General features: G+C 41.0%; 2 protein-coding genes across 5 annotated transcripts in view; one reads left to right on the plus strand and one right to left on the minus strand.

Moving 5' to 3' along the window:
• LOC143376282 (uncharacterized) lies at nucleotides 1-27392 on the plus strand. Of its 2 annotated transcripts, XM_076826459.1 has the most exons (3): nucleotides 1-125; nucleotides 22470-22716; nucleotides 24096-27392. In XM_076826459.1, exon 3 carries the CDS (start codon nucleotides 24106-24108, stop codon nucleotides 26011-26013), a length of 1908 nt encoding a protein of 635 aa, XP_076682574.1. In that variant the 5' UTR covers nucleotides 1-125; nucleotides 22470-22716; nucleotides 24096-24105; the 3' UTR covers nucleotides 26014-27392. The 2 variants fall into 2 exon arrangements, with proteins under 2 accessions (XP_076682574.1, XP_076682662.1); XM_076826547.1 differs by lacking the exons at nucleotides 1-125; nucleotides 22470-22716 and adding an exon at nucleotides 22988-23159.
• Pip (heparan sulfate 2-O-sulfotransferase pipe) overlaps nucleotides 1-27449 on the minus strand; it is a 118206-nt gene that overhangs the window by 86452 nt on the left and 4305 nt on the right. For 2 of the 3 annotated variants that reach the window (XM_076827027.1, XM_076826944.1), the window contains exon 1: nucleotides 9230-9987. The exons of the other annotated variant lie outside the window; for it this stretch is intronic. In XM_076827027.1, the coding sequence (XP_076683142.1) occupies nucleotides 9230-9279 (50 nt within the window). In that variant the 5' untranslated portion in view covers nucleotides 9280-9987. Of the gene's footprint in view, nucleotides 1-9229; nucleotides 9988-27449 lie in introns of those variants that run through there. 3 annotated transcript variants of the gene reach the window in all.

Genomic DNA, 27449 nt, shown 5'->3' on the forward strand with positions numbered 1-27449 from the left:
GTAGCATTTAGTTCCAAAGCGCACACCGTAGGAGGAACACAGAGTGCCTCGATTCCTCCGAAAGAGTGTTTACTGTTTAGAGTGGAAAGAATAGTTTTCAACGGCTTTCCCAGGTACTAGATGAGGTGAGATAAGATTAGTTTCGAGCAGGGTCGGCGCGAGGATGGTTGGCACCCTTATGCAAGAAAATTTTTGGCGCCCCCAAATTGTTGCACCGGTTTTCTATTTAATAAATTTTTCCTTTACGGAGTACAATATAAAAAAGAATTATATTTACATTGTGTTTATGTGGGAGTTGGATTCTTTTATTACTAAGCGTGCGATATATGTAAACATGTTTTTTAGCGCCCCCTTCAGCTGGCGCCCTTACGCGGCGCATAACTTGCATAATGGGTTCCGCCGGCCCTGGTCTCGGGTCATCCTACGCTATTTGACATCAGAACTGACCGATAATTATTATAACGTCCTGAATCTGTGCGAATTCGTAAAATATCTAGGAACCCAGAGGGGAGAGGCACGTGTGAGTTCATAACAGTATTTAACTCCTCTTCGCATTTGTATAATAATTGTGACTCAACTACACCATTATTTATACCTCGTTAGTCTTACTTAACACTTCGAAGTGGCGCAGCGTTTTGAAAAATGTTGCTTTAAATCGGTCAGGCCTTTCCATCGCTTTCATACGAAGCGAACTCCGTGCTTGGCTTCCTTCCAAAGTAAACAATCGAGGATTCTCCATTTACTTCGAGCAGTACATTCTCCTGAATTTTTAATTCGTCCTTTCATAACTGACAAGGGCAGGGCACCATGAGGTAGAAACCGATTTTTATGAGACTTGGCACGATGGATCTATGTCGAAAATAAGTAAATAGGTGTCCTAGCGTTTCTGGCAATGGGCCTTAATAATATTTATATGTAAATTATTAAAAATTTCATAGTGGCCGTGGAGTTTTAATGGGTAAAAATCCCACACTACCCTGGCGCCCCCCGAGGATTCCCCTCTGAAGGAGTCGGGGTGCCTTTTGAAGATGTCCCCAAATTAAAAAAAAAATTATAAAAAAATAATTTATGAAAAAAATAATTTGTAAAAAATAATTTATGAAAAAAATAATTTGTAAAATATAATTTATGAAAAAAATAATTTGTAAAAAATAATTTATGAAAAAAATAATTTGTAAAAAATAATTTATGAAAAAAATAATTTGTAAAAAATAATTTATGAAAAAAATAATTTGTAAAAAATAATTTATAAAAAAAAATTATAAACTTTTTTTAACGTGGAGACATCTTCAAAAGGCACCCTGACTCCTTCAGAGGGGAATCCCCCGGGGGCGTCAGGGTAGTGTGGGATTTTTACCCACTAAAACCCTACGTCCACTATGAAATTTTTAATAACTTCCATGTAAATATCTCTCTTATTAAGGCCCATTGGCAGAAACGCTCGGACACCTATTTACTTATTTTCGACAGAGATCCATCGTGCCAAGGCTCATCAAAATCGGTGTCTACCTCACGGAGTCTTTCCCTTATTAGCATTATTGCATCTCGATGGAACATGGAGCTCTTTTGTTTCGAATGCGACAACTTGTGACGCCGGGAATCGTCTTTCTGAGAGCACTGTAACCCATGAATGCTTCGACTCTTTGAAAGAAATACTCTAGCGTACCGAGCGACCAGTCTTTATGTCACCACAGTCCGCAATTAACCGAATTTACCGGGAGAATGTAGCCACTGTTCGAACAACCGGTTGAAGCGTCACCGTTTTGTTCCATTTTGCCCCACTTGCTTTCGAGTCGCCGGGAAATGTCCGGCGTTTGCGAAAGGAAACAAAGAACCCTCGAGACATTCGCCGCGACGAATCGCAGCGTTGATTGGCGCCGAATGACACCCATTTAGCAGTGATTACGGCAAACCCATTTAATTGAATGCAGCCAGGGGCGGACAATTAAAAAGCAATTAAGGGAACGGTGCTTCTTACGAGAAATTCACGGGCGCGCTGAACGTTCGTCAGACTTGAAACAAGTCCGACGACTCTGTGTGAAATGCCTGGGCTTATCGCATAAAAGCAAATTCCCATTACGAAGTTTTATTGCAAAAGAAGTTATTTCAAGCGTCCCAGGAAATTCTCATAATTTTATTCCGCTTCAGCGAGATTTCGTAAATAATTTCAGCAACGACAAGTTTTGTCGACAGTAGCAAAACTCGAGCGAAAACTTCACGGATCTCTATGGCAGAATCCCTGCTTTTCCCCGGAACGTCAATGCCTTTAGGTATTAACTTTTAATTTTATTCCCGGGGTTTTTGATGAAACCTCGTGTGCGGTAATGTTTGTCCTATTATTTTTGTCACATTGCAAGTAATGGGTTCTTCCCGTAAAAGGTAAAAGGTAATAAATAGAAGAAAAAAAATAATATCATTTTGGGCGACAAATCCACAAACACCCCTTAAATCAGATTTTCAAATAGAAGTGAATAATTCACTGATAATTCGCTGATCGAGGTTCAGCAATCATTTTCTACTTAAGAGTAATCTAAAATTAGGTTTCACCAATATGTCTGTGAAGAAACTTTCCGTTCCCCGGATATGGTGTATTCATTTGGTTAAGCGTTAATAAAACTGCTCCAAAACGGGTGTTGGAAGTCCCTGTACCCCGCGAAGCAATTATCTCGCCTAGGTCGCGATGCCATTGCGGAAGAAGCGGTCTTGGGCTTGCACGGGTTACACACCGGTATACGAACGAATCGGTCGCTCACGATTCTTGCAGAATTCACATTATTCCGCCGTCCAATCAACGTGATGGATCGATTTGTCCGTCGTTACGTCGCGGACCTTGCTGAATGACCTTTAATCCATTACATCGGTCGTGCTCGCCGAGGAGATACATCCGAACGTCATTTAGGAATGCCTCGATCCGTCTTCCTCGTTAAATGAAGTGTTCAAATACGGCTGGAATAATTACGAATCGATGGGCGCATCCATTAATCCGCGAAGGATACAACGAAGCGCCGATTTAGACGCGAGCATCGTGGAAGGGAGAGGAAAGTCTGCTATCAATTAGCGCAAAACACCACTTAAGGGTGCTAGGCAGTCGTTTTTGTCGAAAACGAAGCATTCCTTTTTTATTTAATTAAAAAGGAATAAATTGAAGCTGAGACCTGCTCATTGACACAAAGATTGTTAACATCATAAGCTTTAAAAAAAAACATTTTTGTTTAGTAGAAAATATGCATCATATGTGACGCTGCAGATGGATCATTAAAGGGGTTTTTAAAAAAAAGTTTCTTTTGTTTTGCGCTACCAATTGGCTATCGAATTCAGTTTGTATAGAAAGAGTTTTCTGTGAATTGCGAAGCTGTTGCGAGAATTGAAGTTCTCGGTGATTCATAAGTGAATACACGAAGCCCTTCATTCAAACTCGCGATTCTATTTGCAGATCAGAATATTAATTTATAAGTAATTCAAGAACACTAGGAATAATACATTAACCTGAATCCACTGAATGGAAATCTGCATTTCTAGCACGAAACAAAACCAGTATCGATCAACTTCCACCCTACAATCAAACATCGTTGCATCCTCTCACATCGGCGACACTAATTGTAAGAAAATTGCAAAATCAATAACCTGGGTAAGCTCCGCCGTTTATAGGGTAATGACACTGTAGAGCCTGGAAAAGCAGCCTGATTTTGAGATTTTTTTATGCGAGTATATTGAATGGAATACAAAATCTGTTTCAAGGGGGTTATTGTACGTACCTTGAAGTATGATCGCAATTTTTTACAATTTTTTTTACTACAAAATGGCGGCACCACAGATCAACAAAAGATGCTTCTTCTGAAAAACAGTGTTTCACGGCCGGAAAGAGTTCTCCTTCAACTTTTGCCCTAGAACAAAAATCCGATTTTTTTTTAGGTCTATATAAGATTATCTCGGGAAGTACAAGAGAAAATTAAGAAATACTGATTTTTGCAAGAATGCTGCGTGATTGAACAAAACACAGAACCGCCGGAACCTCGAAATTGTTGAAACGTTTTGTTCAATCACGCACCATTCGTGCAAAAAAACAATATTTTTTAATTCCCTCGCGTACTTCCCGAGATAATCTTATATAGAGCTAAAAAATTTTGGTTTTTTTGTTCTAGCTCGAAAATTGGAGGAGAAATCTTTCCGGCCGCGGAACACTGTTTTTCAGAAGAAGCTTTCTTTGCTGAGCTGTGGCGCCGCCATTTTGTGTTATAAAAATTAAAAAAAAATTGTGGTCATACTTCAAGGTACGTACAATAACCCCCTTGAAACAAATTTTGTATTCCATTCACTAGACTCGCATAAAAAAATCTCAAAATCAGGCTGCCTATCCAGGCTCTACAGTGTCATTACCCCTTAATAGCAACAATTGTGGAGTCAAATGGAGTTCACTCATTTGACTCGATAATGGTCAAATACTGTCTCGATTTTTCTCCCATTAACTCGACCCCGTCCTACCCTCCGCCGTCAACTCCCAACCCCTTCGAAGTGAATCACAGTGGGCGATCCTTCGGGTTGTGAATAATCCACGCGCTATCGGAGGCAGGAAAGCTCGTCTGCGTGTCTATAAATCCAGCGTGTCCAAGCACGGTAATACCAGAGGAGACACTTATCTATTAGCTGGAGAACGCATTCGTACGGCGAACCCGCCGGTATTCCGGGGTTAAGCATTTTAACGCATCGAACGCCGCCTGATAAATCGATTTGAGACACGAGGCTCCTAGCTCTCACGCTTTGTATCCGCACGAACAACGATTCATCCACCCCTTTCCCCGTTTGACACTCTCGCCGCGGCGGTGCTGAACCGTGAAGCGTATGCAAGACGCATTGGAACGTCAGCGACAGCGATACTCGATGGATTAGGTTATTACTTACAAGGAAACGTTGCCAACCCGAAAGTTCTCATTGTAATTAAACTTCGCGCGAAAGCAGAGCATATCTGAGCATGCAAGGAGGAATTTTCTTTTCTGTGGAAATTCAGTCCGAAGGGGTGAGGAAATCCACCCTTAAAGTTATTGCGTCTTTTTCGTTTTCTAAATATTCTTAGTCGCCGCCGCACGTTTTGCCAAACTATTTCGCTTCTGTATTGAAAACAAAACGAGACTTGCCACTGCTGTCGATGCTTTTCGAAGGAAAAATGTCTGCTGCATCGCGTGGGATGGTCAGATTTTGTCCAAGACCCTTAGTTTTGGAAATAAATTGAAAGATATCTGCAAAAATTGGTGCATTTCGGGTGTCCTTTTCCCTTTGATCGTTGTTTAAACATATTTAAATGTTCATAATGCAATAATAACTTATATCGTTGTATTCGGGAGGGTTCATAGAATAATTTAGCGTAACGAACAAGCAAATAACTATTACCGTTTCGAGACAAGAGATGCTCAATTTTGAAAAATTGCAGTTTTTTTTCAAAATCGATTTTCTCAAAAACTGAGGGTGATGGCGACAAATGGGTTGCGGATTCGTTTTCAGGGCCCGAAAACCTATAAGAAACGGCTAATGAATGTTACAAGTCCAGATGGCTGTTTACTGTGTAATTAATCAATCAAGCGCCTCAGATTCGTTTCATTAGAATGGAGAATATTCCTAGGAGCAAACTCTTCGTTTCATTTACTTCACGTGCTACCTCATTCATAAAATATTCGTCATTCCACTCAGCTGAGTTCGAAGTCTTCTACGAGTAGGTACACGCAAAGTTCGAAGGCATATGTACTTATAATTACTTCAAACTTAGTAATCACTGAACTTCGCGCAAGTAATATTGAAACTTTATCCCATACATAGAATTACATAAGTACGTGTATATGGAACATGTACCCGCGGTATGGTAATGTCGCTTTGCTAACCAAGAATGAGAGACACTTCCTTGCACCAACAGTGAACGAACTTCTTATCGCGTGGAAAGATTTCGCTAGACAACTATTGTGGCCCTGTTGGCGAACCTGCAATGTCAAACAACGTCGCTACCATTAAAATCAGGAGAATCGGGCTTCCTGTTTCAGCGAAGAGCGACGAGACACGTACACCATCGGTCATGGACCTTTAAGAGGGTACTCCTATTTTACAGGCTAAAAGCATAGCAAAATTTAGGATTTTTTTTATAAGAAACTAGCATCTCGATTCATCTGAAATTTGAACCATGCTTTTATGCATCCTTGAAGAAGTTGCAGTTTTTTTATTATTCATTTTTAATAATAAATATAGAAGTTATGCATCACGCAGCGCAAAACTCGTCGCCCGCTGGTGTGCGTGATATTTACCTTCCAGGTAATCTGAAAACTCAAAGATGAAACGGCGTTTTACTTTGTACATATGTAGCTTCACTCTGATGGACCAGAATACCGCTAAATTCTATACTTCTTTTGTTACATAAGAAAATTGGATTGCAAAAATTAAAGGTTCAGACTTTTCAGTTTGAAAACTCTCCACACTGCTCAATAATTTTTTTTGTTTTTTGCTAGTTCATCAGTTTCCAGCTACGTATGTATAAAATAAAACGCCGTTTCATTTTTCTGTTTCAGATTTCCTGGTAGATAAATATCATGCACACCAACGGACGACGAATTTTGCGCGGCGTGATGGGCGAGCTTGCATAACTACTATATTTATGGTTAAAAATTAATATAAAAAAATCTGTAGCTTCTTCAAAGATGCTTCGAAACACCGCCCAAATTTCAGACAAATCGAAGCGCTGGTTTTCTTTAAAAAAAATCGTAAATTTTGCTATGCTTTTAGCCCAAAGAATAGGATTCCCCCATAAACTACTGCATCATGTTGTGGGTTATTTCACAGAATCGATTATCAACTACTCATAAATACCGTGGGTTACTTCTCGCAATCATCAATTACTAAAATACTCCTTAAAGTCTCAGATTACACCGGAAGCCTTGCATCTGTTCGAACCAGAAACGAATTGTTCCATGTGGACCAAAGAGAAACCGAAATGTCAACTGATAGATTTTCACAGTAGCTTCCTCGTTTCTCAGAACTTAGATACTCCTGAATTTATGTTCTCAGTATTAGCACTCGAAGTGAATAAAAGGGGTGACTGAACAATTCAGTAATCCTGAGCTACGATGAAAGCATTGCTCTTCGTGTAAAGAATTGGCGACTACTTGTAGACGAATACAGTTAAATGATAATTCTAGTTGCGTCCATTACTGTGTTCTGTCCTAAGATATAGGAACGAAGACAAGTTCGAACTTGGTAATGCGTTAGATTGTTTTAAGGATAAACGAGTAAAGGCTACTATCACATGGGACGATTTCGTTGCGCGAGCAAAACCGCTCCGCGGATGAACAATGGACGGCTAATGATAAGCGAGCTTGTAGTAAGAAAGCATTTGAACAGAGCTACTTAATGGCGATTCAATAATCAAAACAGTTGATTTTTGCAAAGGCTTATTAGACGGCTGCAATCACTCGGCTGATGTACGATAAGTGCTTACAGTTTCTTTAGCTACGATTTGAACGGGGTAGACACATAGAAACAATTATAATTAGAAAACAAACAGAAGCCGTTATCACATAGACTTTACTTAACGATTCTACGTGCTCTGTTCAGAAATCGAAACTTTGTTGGAGAAGATTAAGAGACTGAGATCAATTTTCAGTAGCAAAGAAATTAATCGAAATCCCTTCTGATGAACAGCAGGATAATCGAATCAAGTATCAAAAAACGAGAAGTATCAAATTGATCTACAAATGTAGTAATAAATGAAAAGGCTTCGGTAAAATGCTGCAGCCACTCCACTCACAATTATACTGATTAAGTCCCGAGTACCAAAATTAATTAAGCGAAGCTTTTCGGTGATGATTAAACTTAAAACGTACGAAATTAACACCATAAAATAAACGATATCATCTAACGATTCAAACGTAAACTATACAACAGCCACAAAGTCGAGGCTAGATTTCTTAACACCGATTCAAATTCAAGTGTCCTAGATTTGGGTAATTGATGCTAATGATCTTTCAAAACTAGGTAAGTCGAATTGGCACTGTCACACATCGATGGCTTAAGAGAGATTCTCGTCCCAAAAGTAACTGATATATAAGAATTTTTTTTAAAAAAACTGTTGGTAATATTGGTTTAAACTCTTTTAGGACATAAGGAGGCATCTTTAAACTCGCAGAAAATATTTTCTTTAAGTCGATTCTTAGTATTTATTAATTATTGTGGAATCTTATCCACCTCTTCGACGATGTAGCTCCTGTTGGCGGGATGTGTAGCACCTATCACGCGTGACTAACCTAACAAATTATAACGAACATGTTCGTCTGAAATCGAAAACCCGATGATTTTCGTGTTCCTTAATAAAATACCTACGATGTAGCATAGGGATTTGAGAAAAAAAAATTTATTGCACAAACGAGAGCAAGGTGAAAAAAATTATACGTTTTTCACATGAAGAAACGAATTTAAACCATTAATTATATACGAATGGGGTATAGGATTGAAAAACTGATATGCTACATCGTAGATAATACCATTAAGAATATGCGTGCCAAGTTTGAACTCAATCGGACAAATAGTTTTGGAGATATTTGATAGGTCATCTTTGAAAATGTAGTTTCGAGAAAAACGCAAAAGAAGAAAAGAAGAATGGTAGCTACCTGCTGCGGAATATCGACATCCGCGCCTCGTTGAAAGCCTACAACTCGGCTATTTTGTGGAATTTTTGCGTCTACAATGACTTAAATTATTCTTAAAACTTTACGTAATAAGAAAGCACAAAGAAAAAAAATCGTTTTTCCAAAACTTTCAGGGTGGCGTAACCCCTTAAACCAGCAATTCTCTAAAACTGGACATACAATATTTGTGAACTAAGCCACCAGTATGTTCTCTAGCTAATCACAACAGCGATCACTTAAACTTCTTTGACATTCCCTCGTGCACTTTCCTCTATCACTTCCCACATACAGTACTCCCGCAAACATTCATCCCATCACTGTAATATCCGCCATGTATTCACTTCCACCTCGTTTAGTGTTAAAATTCGGGAAGTACTTCCACGCGACTGTTGACTAGGCATACAGTGGCCGACGACCTCGACCAAAATAATTCCACTGTAGCGAACTCTAACTACTTAACCAGCCACGCAGTTACGAAGATCGTCCCAAAGAACCTACGTTACATTTTCGCAGTAATCGGGTCCCCGCCGGTCGAACGAATAATTAAATGAAAGGAGAGTAATCGAGCTCACCTCTTAGGGACAGGCACTCGCCTGTGCTTCCACACGTTGTCGTTCAGCATCCTGCCGATTCTCTCCTGACGGTCTTCCACCGAACGAAGCTCACCCCCTTCGACTTCGATCGGATCCTCAGATCCGAGCCGGCCGGACGCGACTCATCAAGCAGGGACGGGGTCCGATTAAGCGCGGATCCTCGCACGCGTCTTCTCCCTCGCGGACGCGCCGTACCGTGCACCCTCGCAAGTTATCGCCCCAATCGATCACTGAAACTTCCGACGGCAGACTTCCCCGTGCCTCGAATTCGATCGATCGTTCGCTGACGAGTTGCCGAGGGGAACGTTCACTCTCATCAAGCGTCCATAGATCAAGCGTCCGTGGATCGGGCGTCCGGGTAAACGTTACTCATGCTCCGCCGAGGGAATCGCGAACTGCGGGGTTGATCGTGGCTCACCGCGGGGATCTTCAGCGGTTGCCGCGGGGACGTGCGACGGGGATGACGTCGGGCCGTTTTCGGGTACGATCCGCGTGGCTTCTCTGTCATCGATTCGGGACAGAGGCTCGCGGCAGGTGATCGTGGCGGGCGACGGCGGGCAACTGGGTACACACGGTCGGCTGGTCAGCACGCGACTGCCGAGCGAGCCACTGTTAGGCCGCGCGAGAACGCCGATGGACGACACGCGATACGCTCTACTCCGCGCCCGCTCCGTTACTCAGCCCGTCCCGTAATGCGATTCTACTCCACATTCGCGGCGGCCGTGCTCCCCCCACCCCCCACCCCCACCCCCCCTCCCCCACCGACCTCCTTCGCCGGCGAGAAAGGCGCCACTTTCCTGGAAACGAACGCGGGTGCAAAAAGGTGCTCGACCCCGAACTTGGGCTCCGGCCACCACGTGTATTGGCGGCGGCAGGAGGAATAGGCAGGTTGCAAGTGTGGCGTGGCTGTAAACGGGGGCGTGCTTTGAATGATGGGTCTGCGGGTTGAAAAGAGGAGCAAGGGAGGAGGGAGTTTTTTGGGTGAGCTTGGTTCGGTTGATTTGGTTCATGGAAGCGCTGGAAATTATGTGTGCGGAGCGGTTCCGTTGGAAATTAGGTTCGGTGGAAGTTGGTTGGAAATAATGTTTACCCTGGGTTCTGGGAAAATATTGTTGAGTGTTTCTATTAACGGGGTAGGTTACCCTAGATAGCCCAAAATCAGGATCTTCTTCGAAAGCACGTTCTGAAGTAATAAATTAATATGGAGGTGATTTTTGTTTTTCTTTTTAAGCATCATTTCGCTGACTTTAATGCGCAAAAAGAAAATTTTAAATATATGCGTAGGGAAAAAAGTTGTAAATATAAATGTGAGAACGTTTACGCGATGCACCGTTTGATGGTGAACACGATTCCGGAGAGCGGAATTATCTAGAACATAAAGTAAAGGCATTTTTATAATCTGTAAGACAGTATCCATCTTGCGCAGGAAGCAAAATTTTGTTAAACAAATTAATACAATTTTTATGTTGATGTTTCTGATTTATTTCCTTTTTTTGGAGGAAAAATATTTTTTATCGTTTTTTAAAGAATTTATATTGAAAATGTGCTCCCGATACATGGAGGGAAATAGTTTCCTGCAGCTCCCTGTAAATTTTCATTCAAATCGTTCCAGCGGTTTTCGAGATTTTATGTTCACCGTTTTGGAAAACGTAGTTTCTGGGAAATCGCGTTTAAAGTTGGACATCCTTATTCGATCTCATGTACAGGCTCGTACATTTTTTAGAATTTCGGGGCCCGGTTGCGCTTAAAATACGTAGAAAGATGTAGCTAGCGGAATATGCAAACATCCTAAAAACCAATTTTCGAAAATTTTTAGGGTAACCCTTAAGGGGACTAAGCAGTCGAAAAATCGATTTTTTATTGCATTTTCCAGAAGTACTATCTTTTCTGAATAAACTGTCGTTTGGTTTATGTTAAAATTCGCAAAATTGTTGGTTTTGCAGCTTAAAAGGTCAAGCGGTAACGTGTAGCGTCGCCTTTGCCCAAAAACTTTAAACGCGTTTTTCTCGAACCTTTATTTCTCTTGGTTTTGCCGGGTTTTCGAGTGAACGGAGGTTCAGATCGACTTGAAAAAATTGCAGGATTTATAAAACATGTGCCATTCCCCGCGCAACCTGTTATATTGTCCGCGAAAATTCGAGATTTTCATAAACAAAAATTAAAAAGTCGCGGATTATTAGTACCTAACTCACAAAGACGACCACATTTTTCTTGAAATAATCAATTTTTATCATAAATTGTTCCTGATTTTCGTCAATTACAAGAAAACTAAGCATCGGATAAAAAAATTCTTCGTTCAAATACTAGATAACTTAATACAATAAGTAAACTCTTTTGGATTTTTTATTTTAGATGATCCACTTTCGAGCAGCAGTGGTCACCGCAGAAGCCTTTTTTTAAGAGAACCTTCGAGTGATGGACAATAACTTAGTTATTGATAAATATTTTTAAATAAAAAAATTACAATGCACGGTACTAGATGCAGTGCTTAAAAGGAAAAAAGCTTTTTTAAGAAATGTGTTATAGCTTTTGAGTAAAAAATTTCCAAACACCACCCTTTTTTCGGCCTCTAGACTGAGCATGACCCCTTACTGTCCCCTGCAAGCCTGCAAAGTTTCAAAAGAATCGGATCTCTCGCATTACCGAGGTTTCAAAGAAACTAATCCCCACTTCCATTTCTTGTTCGATCATAATAAAGAACCAATTCCAAAACAAAGGAGTCTGCAATCCCCCAAACGAATTACGCTTCAATTTTCCAAGTTTAAACGCGTCTGGAGTGAAACGTAGGTGTACCTAATGGTTGAAAGGGGGACACGTTGCAGCAGATAATTCAGACACCCTCTCTATCCGAATAATTATTCCCAGGTCCATTATGCAATAGCATTTAATGCCCACATTCAGCGTGGCAAGCCGCGCGGATGCAAATTCGACGAACAGAAATTCCCGGGGCGGCGCGAAAGTCTCGTGTCTCTTTTCCACCAGAGAAAGGCTGATCGATCATGCAGACGTATCCCTGATTGGCGAACCATCTTCTCCTTTCTGCTTTTTCAAATATTCACGACTCGTGTCGACCTGCAGTTGCTGTTCGCGCGAAGTCTGTCTAAACGAGCGGGCACGGGACGAGCCAGCGACAAATAATAGTATAGATTCGTTCACGCTGACCGAGTAATTAAAATTAATATCCCCACCGACGTCTGCGCGGCACGCTGGGCCCTTTAATGATGCGCCCGCCGGGCTGAGAAGCAAACGTTTCCTTCGCCATGCCTTTTTCACTGGCACAGCCAGCGAGGTTTTCGTCACGGTTAATTAAAATCTCCTCGATACACGCGAGTGTCGTTGCCTCATTAACCATGCCCGTTCCTCTCAGTCACGACTATTGATCAGATTTGATTAAAAAGTAACCAGCTAGCGGCCTATGAAATTATTCAATGTACGATTATGCAGACGTGGTCGAGCGGCAGCGTGGATTAAATAACTGTTCTCTTCGTGGACGATTTACATGGCGAATGTTGGGGAAAGCTTGCAGGTAAACGGAATTCCGTAAAAGGAACTGTATTCGTATGGATTTTTTATCGAGTGAAGGGACTCCCAAAGGTAACGGCATCGATGCGAGAAACAAAGCGATAAGTGAAGTGTTACTAGTGTTGCAAACAGTGTGAAGCTGTGATTTGTGGTACAGTCAGAAGTCAGCTGATTCTCCGAGTAAGAATGAATAAAAAATGCGCGGTGAAACTTTTTCTTAAGAGGCCGCGTTCTCAAGGGAATCGATTTTGAAGACACAAATCGGTTCGCGTGCAGTAGAGTAAGGCCCGGCTGACGTGTCTGTCTACTGCTCGCTGACTCTACTTGCGCGGCGGTAACTACACGCAAGACCTCCAACATTTTCAGACGCCGCAGTCCTTGATTCCCACTTATGGGATCATATTGAAGAGAAAGTTCACGCGGAAGAAATTGCAAGTATTTTTCATGCTGTAACAAAAAATTTATTCCGCCGCTCTGTCGCTCGAAACCAGTGGCGGGTTTAACCCGAGAGTAGGCGCGCCAAATAATTTACTTTAGTAGGCGTACATCGGTCATTTCGACTGATGGTAATTTAATCAGAAATAACTTAATAAAGTGACTAAAATAATATAAATAATGCATAACATTGTATTTTACTTACTTCAGAATCGTTATACGTAAATAATCTTCATTTTTTATGATAAAATGATTGATCGTATTATAGTATTATGAGTTCTGGAAAATTTATTTTTATACAAATGATGCATTGTAATTGATTTTGAAAATAAAATGTTACATAAAAATTTGTGCGAATGCAAAATATAAAATTACATTGTCTATTTATCAATCTGAATTTATCACTTGATTTTTAATTTTCAATAATAGCAATTATCTAATATATTTTATATTTATATTTGTTTTTCAAAAAATATACTTATAAATTTATGGTTTCATAAACGTATTAAATATTTATATTTTCCTCGGATTAGAAACTGCATCTTGAGAATAAAGCATAAATACTTACGTTTCCTTCACTCAAAGTACACGCCTCCTCTACATCTGATATCTCTATATCCGCAGAATCAATTTCCGAATCTGTATCGTGATCGGATTGTATAACATAATCGGAATCTTCTGCGGAATCACCTTCCTGCAAAAATTACGCGAAAAAATCAGGATTTCAATTTTAAATAGCCGCCATATTGTTTTAACTTAATATTTCGGAAAATTCTCTCCGTCAACCTGAGGATACATTAATATACTAACGAAATCTTTTTTGTTTTTTTGATTTTAGATAATCTGGTTCCGAATGGCAATACCCACCGCAAAACCAAATTTTTAAAAATGCTTCTTGGATGTCGCTTGTTATTTTATTATAAACGTAAATATTTTTCAATGAAAAAATTACCAAATGTTCTTTAAATGTTACTCTTTTAAGCGCAAAAAGTTCTGTAAAAATATACGCTTCCGCTTCTTCAAAAAAAATTCACAAATATTCGCCTCTTTTCGACCGCCTGACTAGGCATAACCCCTTAAGGAAACTAGCCCAGATGGCAAACAGTCCTGAGGGGCCCATTTCTCGGGAAAATGAGTATTATCGGAAAAGAATATAGTGTTTGGGTAAAATCATATTTCTTTGGTATTTTTATTTTTTATTATTAAAATGGGGCAACTGCTCATCAGCCGCTCGTTAAATCCGCGACTGTTTGAAGCACTGGAACCTTATTAGAATCTTTGGAATGGCATATTTTTATTTGAAGGAATTTAAAAACTCTGTCCGTTCAGCTGCGCGAAGGACCAAGTAGGATTAAAATTCCGTTTTGCAGTGGCCGACGCTGCACAAGGAGCACCTCGATGGCTCGCTGAACACCGATGATGGCGTGTGATTAATTGCCATATTCGTGTCTATTTCCGCGACGACTGGAAATTGCCTATTCCCTTTCCCGCAATTAAAGAGACTATCGCGGCTGCCGCGGATGAAAAACGACCAACGATCGCTCGGAGGAGATAATTCGCGGATTCTTTCGGCGCTGCGAGTCCTCGGGCAGCGTTCTAAGCGAGCGTCTGATCTCGAGCGCGGCCCTGGCGCGCCTCCATACGCGCAAACTTAATTAACTCCACGCGTCTGAAGGTACTATCGGCTTTTTTCTCTAGATAGCACCGTGAGAGACCTAGCAGTGCTGAACCCTGCTTCTTGTACCATGTAATAACCGCGATCCAGCATGGGATTCAGCGGTTCTCACCCCGCCGGAGAGGATCTACGTTTTCGAAAGTACGACGACCCCGTGGGGGGACGGGCCTAGCCCCCGTCCGGTCACGAACGCTTCAAATTGGCCGGAGAAAAACCGCCCGCGGCCGAAGAATTCATTCGAAACGTGCCAGGGAACCTTGGCTCGGCGGACTGTCGAACGAAGTCGAATCGCTGTCTCGAAGCAGGCGAGCCTGGTGCAAAGGTGTTAACACCTTGCCAACGTCTGAGGAAGCACTTCATTTCTAAGTAGTCATTTAGATGTTAGATCAAGTTTGGATACTGGGGCACGAGTGTGAAATGAAGCACAAATATATATGTAAAAACAACAACATGTATTTAACGATTATCAAAGTGAATGCAAATAACTTGTTAAAATGAAATGTCTGAGGAGCACGAAGCGTTCGGTACGAAGTCCCGCAAGGTTCTGCCCTTTTTCGTCGGCGTTTGGAGAACGCCCGAAAATTAACGAACGGGGAAAACAAATTTCCCACGCGCCCCAAGGTTAAGGAAGAGGACACGCTGTCCTTAGGATTTCACTGGGGCTCTGGCAATCGTCAGTTTTATTGCCCTAGCCCCCAAGCTCGGCCACCCGCAGTAGGCACTCCAGCAATCGTCCGTTTTAGGCCTAGGAAATAAATAAAACTTTCTCTCGGCCTACAGTCCTCTACACAAGGATCAATTTCAACAAATCCTGCAGTAAGGATCTCTGTGCCAAGATCGGTAGATCTTCGAAATCGACTGGATAGATCTATAAAGCTGTTTCTCCCCCAAGAAAGGGGAGAGTTTGTAAAAAAAAATTCTGTGTACCTTCAGGGAATAGATCGATACATCCATCAATTTGATACATCCAAATTGATCGTGAAAATAACATTTTTTCATTAATTTTATATGTATTTTCTTAACTTTCCGCTTACTATATATTAAAGAGGAAGGAACAAAGTATATTTTGGCATATTTGTTATCAAGTAATTAATTCAAATGAAAAATGAAAAAAATGGAAAACAGAATATCGTATCAACTAGCTCCGCAGTGGGGTAAATTGATACATTTTTCCTTCGTCCAAATAACATTTTTTCAGTCATTTTGTATGTATTTTGTCAACCTTTCATTTATAACATACTAAAGAGGAGGAACCGAAGTAAATTTTAGCATATTTGTTATCAAGTAATTAATTCAAACAAAAATGAAAAAAATTGAAAACTGAAAAACCTATCAACTAGCCCCGGTGTCCCCTAATCGGGAGGAAATTCTCTACATATTCACGAAGTCTCAGAATCTTTTGAATTCCCGGTTTCGAGATGTTCCCCTGCTAGTCGTGCCGCCTGTATCAACCCCGAATAATTGAAATCGTCGACAACCCGACAGGCGCCTCCTGCAGAATTGTATCACACTGAATTTCCAGCCGTGAAATTAAAACTTCGCGAGCGCTCGTGTTGTAATTACGATATTCATCAGAAGTAAATGTAAAAAGTTGGATGGGGAAGGCGAGAGGCGTCAATTAACAGCTGACGCGTAATTTCCTCGGTTTCCCCTGGCGATTCTGTAAAAAGCATCGGCGAGGTTGCGCCGCCAAAGAAGAGGGACCGATGGAAGAACAGTTCTGTTCCTGGAAAGAAACGGTGGATGTCGGCCTGTTGGCTCGCGCTTAACGCGATCGAGCTGATCGAGCAGCGCCCGGCGATCCGCGCCGTCCATCGGCCGCCTGTGCTCGATCGATCGGTCATGCTTAACCGAACGTATAATCGATCCCGCGACAGCCACGGAGTACGAGCGTATCATCCAGGCCTCGTTGCATCAGGAAATGCTTCGACAACGTCCCGGCGATCCACGGGGCAACGAGTTCTTGAAATTGGCCGTTGATTTAGTGGCCGATCGTCGATGGCTGCTCCTTGATTGAATAGCAACGCGAGATCTCTGCTGCGGATCGCGAGTACCGCGCGCCGGAAGCGATCGTTTGATGAAACGGGTCGTTAACAAGTCGTCTCGCTCATTCTCAACCATTTCGAGGGTGAATTAATTGCCTGTATCGAAAATTACAACACCCTTGTTTGAAATTCAAGCTTCGATGAGGGTTGGAGTCATAAATGACTGGATATTAGGGCGGAGCGATACTATATAGGCGAAAATTTAAATTTGAATTTTCAGTTGGCCTGGGGGCGGGATAGTTGTCTTTTGATTAACCAAATACAAATGTAAAAAAAAAATTTGGAAAAATATTCATGTCTGCGGATTCCTTTTTCTCCTAAAAATGATTATATAATCATAGTATATAGGCGAGAAATTAAATTTGAATTTTCAGTTGGCCTGGGTGCGGGATAGTTGTCTTCTGATTATCCAAACACGATTGTAAAAAAAATTTGGAAAAATATTCATGTCTGCGGATTCCTTTTTCTCCTAAAAATGATTATATAATCATACTGTATAGACGAAAATTTAAATTTGAATTTTCAGTTGCCCTGGGTGCGGGATAGTTGTCTTTTGATTAACCAAATACAAATGTAAAAAAAAATTGGAAAAATATTCATGTCTGCGGGTTCCTTTTTCTCCTAAATAATCATGTAATCATATAATCATTTTTAGGAGAAAAAGGAACCTGCTGACATGAATATTTTTCCAAAATTTGTTTACAGTTGTGTTTCGATAATCAAAAGACAACTACCCCGCACCCAGGCCAACTGAAAATTCAAATTTAAATTTTCCGCTCCGCCCTACTGAATATAAACGTTTCTTTGACAATAGAGTTAGTGCCATGTAAATGGAATTATGCAATAAATTAGGCACTAGTGGAGCGATTCCAATAAAATTTTGCATGAATATTCTTAAAACTGTACTCTAGTACTTCTCGAGACGATTTTTCGATTAGTACCTTGTTCTGTTTTTCAATAACAAAAGAAGATGAAAATTTAGGTTGAACGTCACATTCTTGACTTTGAGTGGCTACCTTCTTTCAAAAAATACATTTTTCCAAAATCGGCGCTGACTAGTGGATTATATCTAGTCTTAAGAATCTTCTTGCAAATTTTTATTCAAATCGGTCGAGTTATCTCAGAGATATTTTTTGCCCACCTCTGATTTACGGTACCAAAAATATCTCAATGATAACTGCACCGATTTAAATAAAATTTTGCACCAATATTCTTGCTTTATCATATTGATGTTTTGCCGAACTATGAAGAGGACTTGGAAGAAGGGGCTGCTATGGCGCCATTTCTTGAGATATCAAATTTCTTTTTGAAGAGAATACAGCTTTATTTACACACAACAAGGTGTATATCTTGATTTTAAACTATCACGTTCATTTGCATGAAGAAAAAAAATCACAAAAAGTACCCCATTCTCCGACCTGTCAAGGGGATGTAATCCTTTAAGAGAACACCAGGCATACCATGAATAGGAGGATGAACTTGTCTGATGATTTTAACAGCCGATACCAGTTGGCGGAAAAGCACGTCTGCAGAAAGAATGATGAGGTTGAAGGAAAGATCGGCGCATCGAAATCTGAAATTCTTGTTAGACACCCGTTTCACGCACCCTTAGGCTAAGTGACGAATCATTTTGCAACGATTCCTCCGATCAGATAACCGGTCGCTTTGTAATCGCGCGGGAACATCGGAGTATTTGCTTGAATCGCGGAAAAGAAGAAGACTGGTAGCTGGCGCGCGGCGAGTGGTAATTGACGATGACACGCGGAAAAAAACGCGGGGGTCGAAGATGAACCGTTAACGAGTTCAACGACGATTACCAGCGCGGCTAATAAAAGTCGCCAGGCGGAAGAGTGATAACAGTAATGAGGATGAATGCCGCTGGAACGACGGCGTTACTCGTGGCCAGGGACAAGTGTACGAGTTGCATTGTTGCTGGATGAGGGGCCATACTTTTTTACAACCAGGACTGGAGCATCGATTACCGTTTCCTCGTGGAACTGTACAATTCCTCGATTATAATCTCCTAAATCCTCAGATGCGCACAGACCCAAAGATTTCCAATCACTAGGAATTAAATATAGACGGTGGCAATCGCAAATGTAAACAAAGAATTAGAAGAATCGCGAATGTCACAGTGACACCCCTGTGCTACCATTTTAACGACCACTGTCGCGTATACTCGTGATTTCACATTTCAACTTTATTTCATATTTATCGTCGATGAAACTATAAAACTGTTACATAAACCAACGAACACGAATATATCGATGGCTTAGTGGACAAATATTGTATAAGTGTATTAACTTTTTGTGGAGTTTTTATATGCAACAAATAGTTCTTGACTGTTTCTTTATGCTGTATAGAAATCACTTTCATATCTACGCACCTCATAAATTTTTCGAAAACAGTATTTTTATTTATTTATTTATTTATTTAAATAATTATACGGGGAATACCCATGGTTTGCAAGAGACGAAGCAGAGAAATTAACTAGAGAGTCTATACAATAAATAAGCCAAGGATACACGGCTAACAAATCCAACTAAACTGAACTAAAAGATAAACAAGAACTAAGAACACAAAACTAAATATTAAATACTAAATACCCCTATGTAAGTTAGTTACAGTCGTATAAAGAATCGTCCTTACCGAAGTCAAGGAGCATTGGAAGGGGTCTATGCCATTGAAATTCTGATTCGCAATAATCATCGCCCTATTAATAGGGTCAACAGCATAATGTCGATATTTCGGTACTCTTGCCGCAAAGAGAGGCAAAATTTTTGTTCATTACATGTCCCCGAAGCTTATGCATCATTGCAGGTTTAACAATATTCGTGCACTATCAAGGGGAGAACACCATGTGGTAGACACTGATTTTGACGAGCCTCGGCACGTTGGATTTATGTCGAAAATAAGTAAATAGGTGTCCGAGCGTTTTTGCCAATTGGCCTTAATAATAGAGATATTTACATGGAAATTATTAAAAATTCCATAGTGGCCGTGGGGTTTTAATGGGTAAAAATCCTACACTACCCTGGCACTACCGGGGGACTCCTCTCTGAAGCAGTCGGGGTGCCTTTTGAAGATTTCCCCAAGTTAAAAAAAATATATAAAAAAATAATTTATAAAAAAAATTATAAAGTGTTTTTTTTAACGTGGAGGCATCTTCAAAAGGCACCCCGACGCCTCCAGAAGGGAATCTCCCGCGGACGCCAGGGTAGTGTGGGATTTTTACCCACTAAAACCCCACGGCCACTATGAAATTTTTAATAATTTCCATGTTAATATCTCTATTATTAAGGCCTATTGGCTAAAACCCTCGGACACCCATTTACTTATTTTCGACATAGATCCATCGTGCCAAGGCTCATCAAAATCGGTGTCTACCACATGGTGTCCTCCCCTTGTAAGCCATCGATATAATATATATTCTATTTATTATATAATATTAATTTTGAAACGATCGACAGTGAGTGTTAGTTTGCTCCGAAACGTCCATCGAAGTTTACTTTCCCCTAAAGAGCTCCACTAATTCTCTAGATCTCCCTTTACCTAACCCATGATCAATTTTATCAAGTCAATTAATTCAACTAACTTTCGCGATTACTTTATGCGGCCTCTATTTACAGATTAGATCAAGCTTCTTAGCAGGAATCCTCCTCGTTATTGGCAGCCAACCAGTTTAGAAAGCCGCTGCAGAAAATTGAAAAAAGCCATCTGCGTACAGTTATTTCCAGCTAATTACGAGCACGCCGGCCCGACAATTTACGGCTCCCTTCACTGCCGCGATTCACCCAGCGCGCTGTTTAATCCATCATGCGTGGAATTAAACCCACCTTTTCGTAGTAAATCACGCGCTAGCGGCAAGGTCGAATCAGTAGCGCGGAAGGGGTACACAATCACATTAAAGGAAATAAAAGAAGTCCGTCAGCCTTTGGACCGATGACGAGCGCTGGCGGTGGCATAAAGGCGAGGCCAAATCTATGCGAAGTGTGAGTTAATCCTATGATTATTTTAGCAGGGAACCCCCGCGTTACGTGAACCTTGCAAAAATTTGCTAGCTCGAGGCAAGGTTTGAAGTAAAATTACAGGTGGCCCGAATCGTGGATATTTTTCTGCCTAGGTTGACTAGCTGGCTGGGATTTTTGCTGACGTGCCGGTCGTTTTTGTTATTCCCTGCTATTTATGAGCTGTGCTTTGTTAGCTTTCAAACTAGCGTGCTGTTGTCGGTGGTAAAATTTAGAAGCACCGTGTCTCGTTTACCAGCACCGTGGCACGGCAGGGAATCACGTATTCACGGCAAACAGTTTTAGACAACGAAGGCACGTTTATCGAACCACGCCACGTACTGCACGCAAACAAACGTCGACGAACAAGCTGAAGGAGCTCGCTCCGCGTAGGCACCCCTTTGCACGTAATTCTTGGTGGACTCTAAACGCGTCTGTATTCCAAATTGTTCACGAACGTCTTAAACCATTTTACCATCTTCGACGCTGCTCGATGTAAGAAACGTTTATGAAATCTTTGGTGCGAAAGAGCCAAAAAGCCAATCAAAGAAAAGTCTCGTATATATATACACAATAATGTTTGTAACAATAGCACATGTTAGTGTTTCAATTCAAAATATATTCATAATTAATTTCAAATATATATATATTGTAATATTGAATGGAGATTTCGTGGATGCTCGCAACGATGATGTAATTGTATACATATATATATATTAATTCAATATTTTCAATATTACAATATATATATATTTGAAATTAATTATGAATATATTTTTAATTGAAACACTAACATGTATATATATATATATATATATATATATATATATATATACCATCAAGTTCGAAGGATTTAATTATAAATAATGACATTAATAATAATAATTATCTCTACTACTTATATATATCTATATATATATATATATATATATATATATATATATGTGTGTGTGTGTGTGTATATACCATCAAGTTCGAAAGATTTAATTATAAATAATGACATTAATAATAATAATTATCTCTACTACTTGCTAATATTGTCTCTACAATTACATCATCGTTACATACCATATATATATATATATATATATATATATATATATATATATTGTTCGAGCTTCGTAGCTGAAGAACTGTCAGACGTTGCTTGTAATATTGAATGGAGCAACGTCTGACAGTTCTTCAGCTACGAAGCTCGAACAAGTGAATTTCAGTGGACCCAATGTCCCTCCTCGTTCAACTCGTCGAAGATACTTCGTCAATAGCCAATTCGAATACGAAACGTCGCCACGATGCAGAAGAAGCTTCTAAGAGAGAACACAAGGATCGTGGACGGGGATTCCTTGAATAGAGAGAATTAATAATTAGACTCCGGCTGGATTCGTGGAAGTTCGCGAAGCCGAACTTCACGACTCCTCTTCCTGCTGGCTGGCAGTCGATACGTGACGAGATTCTGCCACTAATGGCACCGCGAGGGGGATTTAACAAAGTGCCACTGGCTTACCATGCTCCTCTTGTTTATCTCTTTTTTCCAGAGGCCTGTCTCCCACTCGAGCCGCTAACTCGACGCAACACGCTCGCATAACGCGCCTATAGGAATCGGTAGGATCCTCGAACACACTTGAAATCCGCAGCATATAAAGGCCTGCAAGACCTGTTTTCGTGATTGCCAGCGCCCTGAGGAATTCTGTCGCGAGTTGCTCGCCGGGAATAGACGCGCTGGGACAGTCCTTCGGCGAGTTCGTCAGGATTTTCGGGACTTGGATCGTTCACCTGCGAAAGGTAAGCGGCCTTGAATACCACTTTTCTGGAAAACGCTGCTCGAGCTAGTTCTACCGCTCTGTGGTTGCTATTGTGAGAGATCTGTTCAAGAAATTCGTGGCTGCAGCGTCTATTTCAATGCTCAGAGTTTGTGATAACATAACCATTTAATCTGTCTTCACGCCCTGAGTCTAATATTAAAATCTTACCTGATTTAGTTAGAGTCCGGTTGAAGAGATTTTAATCTTACACTAATTCCATGGAAGTTTGAAAAGTTTAGTTTAGAATGTTTAGGTGAAGTGGGATGCTAACTGCAGAAGAAATTAGGTACACTCTTTTTCTGGCGAAAATGAGGGAAGAATAGGGTAAAAATATTAGTGGGAGAAGAGTGTGGTGGTGAATAGTTATTTGTTATATTTCTATTGACGAAGAGAAAAATTTGACTGCAGAATACGGTTCCACTGGTAAGCGAGAATAGAAATCACTTTGAGCATCTGATGCAGCAACACGTTGTAGCCCGGTGATAAGCATGACCTAATGATGTGGCCTTACGATATGACTCCTTAATATCAACAAACAGTTCGCCTCTATTTCGTGGCAAGACTAACACATTTTTGCTATTATCGGCAGCATTTTTTATCAATCACAACTTTCAAACAATGCATTATCTCGCAAAGTTGTTCGATAAATAATATTTGCTTGCTTTTACTAAAAATGTTTAGCGATTTGCTTTTCAAAAGCTCCCTCACAGGAAATAAGATACACTAATTAAATGTATCACCTGTTAATAATAAACCCCCTAGTGTTAACTTGAAACTCTTTAATATAAAGTAAAAATATATATATATTATTAGCAGAAGTAATTACAATGTAAACCGTAAGTCCTGGTACATCTCAAAGGAAATTTGCATTCGTAGATATATATATAACTCGATTGCATAACGTAAGGGCATTGAAACTACGAAGAAATGCACGAATAGGAAAAACTCAGCTTCTAGAACTTTGACTTCAAGAAGTGGCTAGACCGGTTACCGATACGGGATGCAAATTTCCTTTCAGATGCACCAGGACTTGCGGTTTACATTGTAATTACTTTTACTAATCCTGATCTATCGATTAAAACCGTAAAAAAAAATAATAAAAAAGGCACCATACCAAATTAACGATTTTCGAAGACGTTCATTACGTGATCGCATAGTTTCTGAATTTTTTCCATTAATTAAATATGCATAAAACCTACCGAGAATCCTAATTCTGCATACAAGAGGTGAAATTAAAATCCTGAGTAAAGAAATAATTCCCCCTGGATTTTTGAAAGATGTTTTATTAGCGACAGCACCTTCCCGACAACTGTATCGACAACAAAGCACTGAACTATATTAAATTAAATCCTTTTCCAGGTTTCCCAAGATGTTACTCCCCATTCTTCTTCTGCCCTTGGTGGCAGCCGTGCCATTACGATCGTCTCTACGAGACTACACCCTGGACATCGAGAATGGAACCCTGAAGGACGTTCAATTCAAATCCTCCGCAGTCACCGATCTCGATCTATCGAGTATGAGTATTCGCAGCATCGAAAAGGACGCTCTAGACAACGTGCAGAGCCTGAGATCCTTAAACCTAGCCAACAACTCCCTAGCATCCCTTCCAGAGTTCATGTTCTCGAACCTGACGAATCTGGAGTACTTGGACCTAGCCGAGAACAAGCTGAGCAACCTGAACAACCTGTTCGTCCGACTAGAGAATCTTCGACTGCTGAACATTTCCAACAACCCCGTGATGCACCTTCGCAGGGGCCATCTATTTGGCTTGACGAAGTCGACCAGGATCTTGACAGGAGGGAACGTCTTCTGGAGCATAAGCACAGGGACATTTGCGAACTCGTTTCTAAAGGAGGACGAGCTGAAGCAGCTGGAGAAGATGAAGGCTGAGGCAGACCTCGAGGAAAAGTATCAGGAGATAGAGATGGCAATGCACGGGGCCAAGGAAGACCCAACCTTGAAGCTCGAGCACGTACAGTCGAGCAAAGTACCGATTAAGAACCTGACACTGAAGCTATGTATATCTGCTGGGTCTCTGCTTTCGATAGAGCCCCTGGAAGAAGGCACCCAGGTCGCGGAAGGCAGCTCGTGCAAGGAATGGCCGATACTTGAGAACGGAAAGAAAGTGAGCCTTCATAATCTGGGCATTGCAAGCTTCGTGGAAGGCTGGTACCAGCTGCAGTTCCTGCCGATTGCTTCCCTGGATCTGTCGCACAACGAGTTGGCTGAGATCAGCAAGGAGGTGCTCAACGAACTGCCCGAGGATCTGGTGTACGTGAACCTCATGGAGAACCGGATCAGGGGGATCTGGAGCCACGTGATCGAAAACAGGCACTTGAGGTTATTGAATCTGAAGAACAATCTCATCAGGAACATAGAGGAAGGTGCTCTGCGGAACACGAACCTGACCGGTCTGTTCCTGAATGGCAACCAGCTGGAGTCCCTGGACTTCGTCTCCAGCCTGCCTAAAACCCTGACGGAACTGGTGTTGTCCAACAATCATGTCACTTCCATCCCCGATAGAGCCTTCTCTGGTCTGTCGGGTCTGCTCTACCTGAACCTGGCCAACAACAAGATCCAGCTGCTTCAGGATAACGTGTTCAGGGGTTTGGGGTCTCTTCAGACGCTCGTCGTGACAGGGAACAGCTTAACGGAGATCGGTCGCCAAGCGTTCAGTGACATGAAGCAGCTGACCACGCTCTATCTTTATCGGAACTCTCTGGCCCAGCTGCAGAGGGGCGTTTTCTCCGAGCTGGTCAGCCTGAAGGATCTGAACTTGGCGTGGAACAAGTTCCAGAAGATCAGCAGCGACTTGCCCGCCTGTATTCCGCGGACGCTCGACTTCCTGCACCTAGACTTCAACGAGATAGACACCCTCGAGGTGGATAGCTTCGTCGGTGCTCCTCGATTCGCTCTGTCCCTGACCGGGAACAAGATTTCCAGCGTACCGGGAGGCACGTTCGATCTGCCCACTCTTCGGGACCTTCACTTGAACAACAATACCTTGACGACCATCGACGGCGACAGCTTCGAAGGATTGCCGAAACTGAAGCGGCTCTGGCTGGCTAATAATCGGATCGGGGGGATACCCAAAGGCTCCTGCAAGCACCTGGCTAGCTTGAGCATACTGGATATCTCGAATAATCCGTTCCAGAGATTGGAGAACGGCGCCCTTTACGGCCTCAGCTCCGCCAGAGGCAATTTCCTGTACATCTACAACAATCAGCTCAGAGAACTCCAGGGCGGAGTGTTCGACGATTCATCGGCGCATCCTTAGTTTCTACGATAGGCTTGATGTCAACTACACACGCTCGCGGTCGTAAGTGTCCGGACACTTGTGGGGTATGAAGTAAACCCGATGGATCATTGCAAAATTACTGAATGGTGTTAATGAATATTATCCATCGTGATGTCGCACGAAATCAAACTTTCTTTTCATCGATGCAGACGTCGCGCGTCGCGACCACTGCTGTTACTTACCTTGGCAGTCGTTCTATTAGTTTTCTTATGGTTTCTGTTGGTATTTTATTTTATTCGCGTTGTCAATGTTCCCGTCTTACAAGGGAAACTCTGCTACCCGAACATTCCGAATTTATTGAAACTGTGCAGGGTTGTAGAGGACCTCGATAGAAGTATCAGGCTATTTTTCGTTTGTGCCCATCTTCGGTTCTGCAGGGTGAAATGCACCCTTTAAATATTGATGTGTGATTTCCTACTTTCTTGTATACCTTGAAAACTGTAGAAGATATAAAAATACTATTACAATGAAAACTTAACAGCTTTTTATACCCTGTAAAACTGTGCAATTGAATTGTTTAAAATTTATAGTTTAAACAGGAAATCGTTCCCCGGTACAAATTTAAAAAAACAAATCGATTACATTATTTTATACACTATAAAAGACATTCAATTTTCTTTATATCAATTTTTATATCTACTATTGTTTTCAAGATATACTGGAAAGAGAGAAATCGCAAATTTATCTTTAAGGGATGTTGTCGCTCTGAGGAAACGAAAAATCGCCTGATACCTCTATTGAGGTTGCCTACAAACCTGCACAGTTTTAAAAAATTCGGAACGTTCCAGTAATCGAACTTTCCTTGTCAGTGCATTCAGAGAATTGGAGTTGGAGAGCATTTGGTAGGTCTAGGTACACATTTTTGATAAATAAAATATATATATATATATATATACATACACTCACTTTTATATTTATATATACACTCACTTTTATTTCATATATTCAATTTTTATTATATATATTCAGCCCAGAGTGAGGCAATAACGGTGGAGAAAAAAATGTAATCTGGGTCAAATATCACGTTTCGTACAGTCACAACAGGTGTCTTAATACATGTCCTACACTTATGGACGGGAATGTATGTACATATCACTTGCGATGACGCCATACTTAACAGATCATGCACTATCAATGCTACTAATAAGAGAAAAATGAACAAATTATCATTATCCAGTGTTAATCGCATGTGTTACATTCTTCAATTTTCGTATCACTCGTTCCAAGTACACACGTAGGTATAGTTTCTTATCGCGTACGCAAGTATATACGCTTTCTATGATATCAGTTATAAAACGCACCTTTCGCCACTACGGTACAGCAGCTGTCTCGGATGGAATTAAATAAATACTTATGAAGACTGTGTTGTCCTTTAAGCGCCTCAACTTCTTTGGATCCTCGCACATTATTATAAT

The sequence above is a fragment of the Andrena cerasifolii genome, chromosome 1 (genome assembly GCF_050908995.1).
Source record: "Andrena cerasifolii isolate SP2316 chromosome 1, iyAndCera1_principal, whole genome shotgun sequence".
NCBI lineage: Eukaryota > Metazoa > Arthropoda > Insecta > Hymenoptera > Andrenidae > Andrena > Andrena cerasifolii.

Excerpts from the sequence above, each read along its gene's own strand:
- LOC143376282 (XM_076826459.1), top strand. The coding sequence starts at position 24,106 with ATGTTACTCCCCATTCTTCTTCTGCCCTTGGTGGCAGCCGTGCCATTA.